Below are 10,084 nucleotides of genomic sequence, written 5' to 3'. Positions count from 1 at the left end.
CACATCTGGCCCGATTGTGGTTCGGTTTATGTGGCCCAGGCTCATAGGAAAACAGGTCTGGCCAGGATCTGGCATCAAGCTGGCACTTCTGACTGACTGGTGTCATGGCAGGGTGTATGTCAACCAGATGTGGGCCAGGTCTGGCAATGGTGGCACTATTTATGTTCCTATTTTAGTTGGAACCCCAAAGTGCAATGTTAATATACTATACTGCTATGGTAGCCAACATTACAAATTCAGTTATGACAGGTTTGTGAGTGTACACTTTATCCAAAACCTAGTGAGGGTTTACACATGTTTACCACCGGGTGGCTGTAGCTCAAGTGGTAGAGCTGGTCACCTACTGATCGGAAGGTCAGTGGTTTGACCAGCTCCTGGCTCCTCCAATCTGCATGTCAAGAGAGTGAATGTGTATGAATGTAATTAGGAAACACATAAAGTGTGTGATTGGGTGAATATGGCATGTTATACAGAGTGCTTTGATTAATAAGGGGGAAAGGAAAAGAATCAGTTAATTCACTGTCTGAACAGAGGTTTGTCATGTTACTTTTGCACTATTTATCTTCCTGCACATGTTGTTATTACATGGCTTGATTAAGGTACACATTTGGCTGACATCTGGGCCAGCACAGAGCCAGCTGTATGTCTGCAACTGGCCTTGTGCTGGCCCATGTCTACCTCTGGCAAACCTGATCTGGGCCGCCAAAGGGCCATCATTCTTTGCGGTATGTGGGCCATGTGTAAGCACATTATGTGGGCCAGATCTGGGCCATACCTGTCATGGTCTCCGTGCCTGCCCGGCCGGCCCCACAAGGCTACATGTCGTTAGCTTCATAGCATAAGTGCCTAAGTCATTTGTTTGTGTTTTCGGAAAACAAGAAAAAGGATGATGCAGCAGTGGTAGGGGAGTAAAGTTAGGCGAAAATCTCAATTTGACCAAAAAATGACTTAGGCACTTATGCTATGAAGCTAACGATGTGCTGTTTTGGTTCTCTCTCTCTCCCTCTCCCTCTCTGCCTGGGCGGAGCTCACTGTGGGCTCCCACCCTTGGCCCACACACCTGACAACAATCACCTGTCATCACCGGGAGTACTATTTGAGGCTGGAACACAGATCCTCTCGTCGCTGGATGATTGTACTACTGACGTTAGTGTTTCTCGCAGCTCCTGTGAACTCATGCTTAGTAATTTGTGATTTGTTTGTTTTTTTGGAGACGTCTAACCGCTCTGCGCCTGAGTTCCTACAACCAGATTGTGACAATACCAATTTTGCTACGTGGGATGTTGCTATGACATGAAGTGGATGATGTAAATGTATAATGTTGCATTCTTTTCTTTTTGTGCCCTTGCCACGTAATGTGTAATTTAGGTAGAAAGTACAGTATATAGCTACACATGACTGGTTGCAGGTAAGACACATGTTTTGTGCAGAAACATGCTGAATATTAAAGGATAGAAGAAGCACGTGTCTAATATTAAGTCAGATTTTACGTTTTCATGTTAATATTAGTTTTATTCACCTTGCTACTACATCATTAATTTCAGAAAACCAAAAAAAGAAACTATAATCAACTATGAATAAACACAAACATACAAATGTTAAAATGGGTAAATTCCTCTTTTCTAAGTGTCTGTCTCCCTAAAGGCTTAATCACATTTACACCAGTTTGGACTTTATTCATTGCACTTTTTTCTGTGATGTTTCTGCTGCATTACATCCTGTAAAGCCACCTTGAAGTGTTAACCTTTTCTGATCTTCCTTTTATTAAAATAATTTACATTTTTAATAGTTCTCTCCCAGTGTCACAATAGTGGCACGTTTTTGTAGTGCCTGTCAAAATGTCCCCAAAGGCACAAAAACCTAAATCGTCTGACTCTGCTTCTGCATAATTCAATAATTTTTTGTTGTATTTCTGTCAGCCCTCCTTTCTGTATCACATTGCCATACCTGCTTCTTTATTTGCTTGCAATGTACTTCCCGTTTATTCAGGTTGCTCCGCCACCTGGACCTGGATCCTTTAAAGTTTCTTTCAAGATTTTGTTTTACAGGCATGAAAATAGCTGCCACACTTGTTCACCAAAACACTGATTAACCTCTTCTGGAAACTGCTGTAATTGCTTTAACACGGCAATATTGCAGAGACCAACAGTGTAAACAATAAATATTAACAAATTTCACTACTTAAAAAAAATCAAAACTTTGCATAAAGTTCTGAATAGTGCCTTCCACTCCGCAAGGTCTCCTCTCAAGTGATTCCTGTATCAGTGTTGGGTATTTAAACAGACGTATAGATTTCCAATGAAATGAAAGTTCTTGTATTCATTGTAGCAATTATTTAAAGGATGAAAACACATGACTCAGAATGTATATCCTTATTTGAATTAAAATTACTTTTTATGACTAAGTATAACTAATTATCGATACTTCCTGTCATCTTTGACAGCTCATCTCACTTATTCTATTTCCTTTCCAAGTGAGTAAAAAGTCTGAGATATTTGTTTTATGATAAAAGCTTTATTTCTTTAACTAATACAAATATCATAATACTTTGTTGCTATTATAATGATATTGATACTGATATGACTTTAAAGCGCTATTAACAAAAGATTACAGGATGATGATCTTTCAGTTAGAGCGTGTTGAAATGCAAGTGCCCAATTTTGCCACCCCCCTGTGCTCCAGTGTGCTGACTTTATTGGCTTTAATAGTATATAATGTACTTTATCATGATACATAATGTATTTCATTATGAGAAATCTCACACTTTGATAGCTGATGTAAGAGTTGTGTTGCACACATCAAGATTCAAGAAAACTTTATTTGTCACATGCAAGTTGCCCTGCAGTGAAATGGGACCCCCCGACCTTACATACACAACACAGACATAACATGGGGAGACAGGTCGGAAACCGGTAGTATTACGGAAAACACTGAAATGTACAATACAATGGGAAAGTCCAAGGGGGGGAAAAAAGAGACCTCTACTCATGCTGTGCTTCTATGGGAGGACAGCATGAGAACAGAAAACAAAAAAACTCCTCTACACAGAAAGCACATAAATGTCCACAGCACAACATTATGGAGCACGTGACAAGCAACAGGGGTGGGTAGAGGGTGAGAAGTAATCCGAAACATTTTTTCCAGAATTTTTTCCAGCGCTGGGCCCAGACCCACCGTGTTCTCCGGGGGGGGATCAAAATTAGCGCTACATCTCTCCACTTCTCAGCCACTGACAAACACTAATGTGGCACTGTACACTAGGTCAGCAAAATAAAGCAGGAAATTGATGGCAGTGATTACAGATGCGGCGATTGTTTCTGGGTCATCATTTCTCCTGTAGTTAAACTGGAACACAGGCCAGAGGAAGGTGGCGGACAAATACATGATAACTGCCAGGAGCCCGTATGCCAAAAGGAACTTGGAGAATGGGATGGGGAGACAGCCGGTCCACTCTCCCACACACAGCACCACCACAGCCATGGAGACGATGAAGCAGATGCAGTACACTGCCATGCACCACGTCAAAGCTGGATGATGGTCGTATGTCACTGGGTTGCTGATGAGGATGAAGATAATACAGGCCAAAAAGGTCTGGCACACTTTCAGTAAGCCCGGAGCTGTAGCCATGTAACCTGCCACCTCTCCTGGCCTTGCTTTAGACAGGCTCACTTCCCCCATGTAGGCAACAGCTGCCAGGCAGGAGAAGACTGTGGAAACTATGCGATGGTCACGAGCTACACGATAGAACAACTGGTGTCTAAGGAAGAAGACTGGGAAGATGATGGATGCTGAAAGGCAGAGGAGCGCAGCATAGCAGGCGACAGTGATGGGGAAGTTGGACCAGGACACTGGCACCCGCGCCTGCAGGCCGAACAACTCTACCAGCAGGACCAGCAGAGTGCAAGCGAAGCTGAACGCCCAGCAGAAGATGCACCAGTCAGCCATGACTGTGATGGGCAGATAAGCTCCATGTGCAGCGGCGCTGAATGCCACACAGGTGAATAACAGGGCAGCTACTCGCATCCTGAACAACTGGGAAGTAGGGACCACAATCAATGGCATGATGGGATGTTACAATCTGTCAGGAGGTGAAAGTGACTTTAATAGTCCTGCAAGTTTCAAGACGAGTCTTGTACTGAATGTCGGATCCTGCTTCTCCTCTACTTAGTGGGCATTTGTCTCATAATCTGCAGGAAGAAGACAAAGATAATCAGAATAAAATGAAGCAAAGATGTTTTAATATGCAGTTAAGGAATAACTGTACAGTACGTCTGTGGAAAACAAAATTATTTTAGACATTTTAAATTTTTTTGAATTTTTAAAAAATTATATTTAAAATTATTTTAGTATTATTTATTTATTTGTATTTTTATTTTATTATCCTTTTTATTATGTACAGTCCATAAAAACAGTAGCTGAGTTTTCCAAAGTCTAACCTTTAAGTTTAGTCTTATTTCTTGTTAAAATCACATGCCATGCTTAGTATTTCTCATAATCAGTTAATAGTTTTCAAGCACTGCTTTAAACACTTTATTCATGATGAATAAGCTAATGTACAACACTTTTTATTAATTATGTTTTCATGTTCTACAACTCATTGATTAATCATTTATAAACGCTACTCTGCATCAGTTACAAACCAGTCATTTCAGGATGTTCAATGGTATACAAAATAACTGGTAAAAGGTAAGTAGATGGTTAGTAGTCCTATATAATACTATAAACTCTACATGTACTACACATAGTAGTTTCATACTAGATGTTTTATAAACACTGAATATCAGGGTTTCATCACTCATATATATCTTAACAGATGTCTTATAATACATTTATAACTGTCACTTAAAGGCTGCCAAAGCTGTAACTCACTATCGACCAACTTCTTTTTTGATAGATTATCTAAAATGCTCATAAATACCTTAATAAACTTATTTAGGAAGTTACAAACCATTTACTACTTGTTAGTAAAGTATCTTGAGTGAGCCCATCTAAAGTGGGGACCATATATACCATACAACCTATTTATAGATGTGAAAGTTTTTAAAGTACATTGTAACAAAAAATAAATGACAACACACAGGGGAGATCCAGAACGCAATGTATTTTTAAGATGCCAATCACAAAAACATGAGAACAATGCTTACAGATTGGACACACAAATTTTGATACAAAAATAAAAAGTGTCAGCCAATATTTGAGGTAATACAGAACACGGCTGGATGCAAACTATATGACTTGTAGCTCTTTACATAAAGTGTATCACATGTATGATCATTAAAATTAAACTACAAAATTGATAAAAGTAAAATAATGAAGTAACATTCAAACCAAAATCAGCAGCAGACATGGTGACTCCTCTTTTGAACAGCCTCAAAATCTTGTTATACCGGTTGACCACTTGCTTCGGATTCTGGACTGCATTTGAGAGAGCATAATCATTAATGTAATAGTGTGGTAATGACACACACCACATGCAAAATCAAACTGTTAAGTTAATCACTTGACTTTTTGTTCTTGGTTTTTGGTCATGTTTCTTTGACTTCTTGTGTTTTTTTGCTTTGCCCTTCATCCTCTTCTTCCTGTCTTTATCTGATGAAGTTGTGCTCATGGAGGAGTCAGAACTCTCATCAAAAGACCCATCAGAGGACAGTGAAGATATGCACACTTAAAATCAATCCTTTGATTTTTCTGAAAATCGACAGTGCCCCTTATAATCCCGTGTGCCTTATGTATGAACTCTGGTTGTGTTTACTGACCTCGAAGCGATTTTATGTCGTACACGGCGCTCGAAAATCTGTCAAATGTTTTAGTATGACTTTGCTAAGCTATGAACCCGCACTGCTTGATGGATTGTCGGAGCATTACGGCTATCGTAGTCAGGCGCCTCGCGGAGTGATACATACTGTGCTTCAACATAATATTAGGGTATTGTGTGTGTATTAAGTTTTGTGGATATTATACATGGTTATGCTGAGGATATGTCGGCCAGTTTCCACTGGAAATGCCTTTTGGTTAAACTCTCAGCAAGGAATTTGCACTGTTACATTTTTATATAACTTTAATGCACATAAAAAACAGCTGCTTGTTTAAGTGAAAATACATTGATGGGGTTTTTTGCACTAATAAAGTTGTGGAGTTGTAAAGTATTTTGTCTAGTGTCAATTATATCGTCAGTTATATTGTTATCGCAAATTTTCAAATGTATATCGTGATAAATATTTTTGGTCATATCGCCCTGCTCTAGCTTATATGTCACCTCTTTTATTTGTTGATGAAAACAAATTGAAATGAAGTTAGCGTCATGCATTGGGATACTGAATTGTATCGTTGACATAATTGCAATTGAACTGAAATGCGAGTAGGGCTGGGTACCAAAACACGATACCTTTTTAGTACTGACTGATTCAGTAGGTATCGATACAGAAAAAATAATATTTTTGGCGCAAAATTTCTGTACTTTTCTAATTAAATCTCTGTTACTGAGCCTCACAGGTCCTTTTCTTCTGCTGCTGCGGATCACATGCCAGCAGTGGCTTCGCACATGCGCGATTCATTTGCAGTCTGGATGCAGTGGGTTAAAAATCATCTGTTCCATATTCCACTCTGTCACCAATTATCAGAGGCAACAGCCTTAAAAATTTCCAGTTTTGTATTAACTGTCCTGAGAGTTTGTTTGAGGAGTGACCTCACACGGCTTTGAAGAGGTATCAAAGTCAGAGTATTTAAACTGTTTAATGCTCTGATTTAGAATGGAGTGGGTCAACCATTCTTTTTTTTTTTTTTTACAAAAAATTTAAGAAACAGCACAACATCATATGACAAAATGCCCTTAAAATGTTGTGTCCTAATCAAAATGGCAAACCTGGCTGTCAGATGTGAAAATATTTTAAACAGTTGAAAACTGACTCAAATTTTATTCCTCCTATATCTGGTGTACCTTCAGTCTTGAGGTGTTCAACAGGAGGGTTGTACATCTCTATGGTGCATTCTGCACCACACTAATGACACTCTAATGACACTTACAATGAAATTGAAGGTTGTTGGTTCAGTGCAGGGTGCTGCTGGCCTCCCTTGCTGAGCTGATTCAGTCTGGACTAGTGATGTTCGATTCGCGAACGAATCGTTCAATACTCGAGAATCACTTTACTGACTCGTGAATCATGATTCACAAGCCCAACTGACTCACTGACTCATCCCTGTTGCTGTTAGCAAACTAATTCTATTAGTAGAAATATATCTAGCTTATAATTAAAATTGTGGGGGGGGGGGACAACAGCCAGTTTCGTAACAAAAGCATTTCCGCTCTGAACTGGAAGAAAAAACCCTGAGTAGAAGCTCACATCAAGAAAATAGCTCCTCGGTTCAGAGTAGCATCGCGCTGCTAACATGCTAACAACATGTTTTGAAGATTAACAATGACTAACACTGAGCAGTACTGATTTTCTAACACTGGAATATTTCTAACATTTTGAGTTATTTTCCAGTGTTAGAAAATCAGCACTGCTCAGTGTTAGTCATTGTTAATCTTCAAAACTGACTAGGTTACTTTTAAACATATAACACTGTCAAAAGTGTTAATTTAACACTCAACAGTGTTGTATTTAACACTCAGAGGTGTGGACCCATATAGACACTCTCTAGTGTTAATTTAACACTGGAGATTTTGCTGTGTACCAACAAGACAGTGTACATCACTGTCACAAAAGCGTTTGTTTTCATTCAAAGGCTTTATGGTTTTTCCTATAATACCTGGTGGGCTGGTCTCTAGTCAAAATGCCCGGGCCGATTTTTTGTCCCAGTCAAGCCCTGGGTACACAGTGGTCATAAACGGATAGAAATGAATGGTCGAAGTTCGAGTAGAGGAGTAATCAATTAACTAATAAGAAAAGTTATGTTTAATGATCAAACCAAGTTAACTGATGAATCCCTGAGATTCTGAATTTGAATGTATTTTTTTTTTTCAATGATAAGGAAGATTAAAACACAATCACTTGTGACTCATGATATGCATTAAAGGGTTAGAAAACACTGTAAAAGCACACAGACGGTGTTATTTTTAGGGTAATTGGTTCTACAATAGAAAATAGCCTTTTGCCATTATTATCCCACAAAATTTAGTTTCATTATAAATAGCTGTCTTATATCAAATCACAATCAAATCAAAATTTATTTATATAGCACATTTAAAAACAGCAGTTTTGATCAAAGAGCTTCACAAGTTACTTGGTGAGACTGTAGAACTTAAAGAAATAAACATTTTTTATTTTTAGTAATTGCTCGTATTTACTGTTAAGATATACTGTTTTATCAAACAGTCTGAGCTTGTTAATATAAAAAAAAATCACCGTAATTTTCACAATAATTCTAACAGTGTTTTGACATTTTCTTAAAATTAAAAGCACGGTATGTTTTGAGTAATTAACATACAGTTGTAAACTGTAAATTCAAATGAAAAAAGCAGGAAAGATTGTCATTCATACAGAATTATTGTGTAAATTGTAGTTTGATTAATTGTAGATAATGTTACAGATTTTTCCTGTTGTTTTCAAAGACAATGTGCCATATTACTGAAAATTAATATATTTTCAACATATTAGCAGTGTAAAAATAAAAGCAAATAACCGCTTGTCAATATACAGTAATTTAACATAGATATTACAAGCATTTACCCTTTTTGATTTAATGGCAATTAACCGTTGCCATTTTACAGTTATTTAGGGTGATTTTTACGTACATTTCTTATTTCTAGGGTGTGGCGAATTTCACTAGAAGATCAACTCTAGCTCACCCCCGCCCCCATAGATCCCGTTCAATTGCCATTAACTCCGGTGTCACATCTCCTGTTGCACATAAAGTGACTCAAGAAGCAGCTCTGAAGAGCTAACAGCGAGTATCCAGGAAGCAACAGTAGCAACATCGAAGCAATTTTTCAGACTGAACGGTAATCAGGCCAGAATATTAGGACTATTTTCAGGTGTATTTTTTTTAACAGGGATCAACATCCAGAAACACATTTTTTAACTTCCTGTTGAATTATCACGGTTTAAACACACTCCATGCATGGTGATCTAAACTGAGAGAGATGACTGTTAAATTGCAGCAGCAGCATGATCCTGATACATCAGAAAAAAGGTGCGGTTGTGCGGTGTAGGTTATGTGGCCTCTTCTGCTGACAGGAAACCAGGTTTGGGTTTACGCTTTTGGTTTGGTAGTGCGCATACCATGCTTATAGGTTCTTAACAAAACCCAGTCGAGAGGGTAGTGCCATATCAAGCTTAAAAGTTAAAGGGAACCACCCACACTGTTGTAAAATGGGGGCAAAGAAAGTTTCTCACAAATAACAGGTTATGTTAAATCAAATAGGCTATTGCAGGATTTCTTACCTCTCTTAAAATAATAAAGCTATGAAAGAAATCTATGCTCGTTTTCATGCCAGAGGAGGCGTGTTTATTTCTAAGAGTATGTTCTGTATAACAGACGCGTTTAACAACCGTTTAACTGAGTAATTAAGAAGTTTTCCATGTCAGATAGCGGACATACCGCGCCTAATGAGCTCTATTCCAAGAATAGACCGCGATAAACACGAGCTGCTAAGTTTTACTTAAAATCTTTCAGAGCAACATATCATTCTGAGGCGGGATCTTACCGATTTCTGAGCCACCAGGAGTTTTATTTCACAATAATGTTAAAGCTTTAAGTTCCTCGGCGCATCCCCTCTGTTATCCAACAATATCTGTCTCCTGGTCCTAGCCTGTTTGGCACCCCGGGCGAACACTCCCTTGCTCGTTTCTCCTCCTCTTGTTTTCTATTTTTTCTAAACTGAGCACCTGATGGCTTTGAACTTTTCTTGTCCATCTTCTATTGGTTTTGATTTTACACTCCAGTATGAAGACAAATCCCCCATATCAAGGATCACCACAACATAACCTAATAGACCTACACTTCAGTTCACATATTATTCACTTTATCTGGGGTTTATTTCTGTGATTTTCGCCAGAGACTCCCCCGCCGCCCCGCCCTCTCCTCCCTGTGCCGTAAGCAGCAGGCGCACCTCGCAAACGGAGGACGCCCTTACTCCCAGCAA

General features: G+C 38.8%; 1 protein-coding gene across 1 annotated transcript; it reads right to left on the bottom strand.

Moving 5' to 3' along the window:
* Nucleotides 1-2,494: 2,494 nt before the first annotated feature.
* LOC120739309 (myeloid-associated differentiation marker homolog) lies at nt 2,495-9,763 on the bottom strand. The gene is made up of 2 exons (XM_040041040.1): nt 9,647-9,763; nt 2,495-4,187 (listed from the first exon to the last, which is right to left on the bottom strand). Exon 2 carries the CDS (start codon nt 4,060-4,062, stop codon nt 3,223-3,225), a length of 840 nt encoding a protein of 279 aa, XP_039896974.1. The 5' UTR covers nt 4,063-4,187; nt 9,647-9,763; the 3' UTR covers nt 2,495-3,222.
* Between the last annotated feature and the right edge of the window lie 321 nt (nt 9,764-10,084).

This window comes from Simochromis diagramma, unplaced genomic scaffold (genome assembly GCF_900408965.1).
Source record: "Simochromis diagramma unplaced genomic scaffold, fSimDia1.1 OVJJ01000370.1, whole genome shotgun sequence".
Classification (NCBI taxonomy): Eukaryota; Metazoa; Chordata; class Actinopteri; order Cichliformes; family Cichlidae; genus Simochromis; species Simochromis diagramma.
This window is presented reverse-complemented; position numbering and strand designations above follow the sequence as displayed.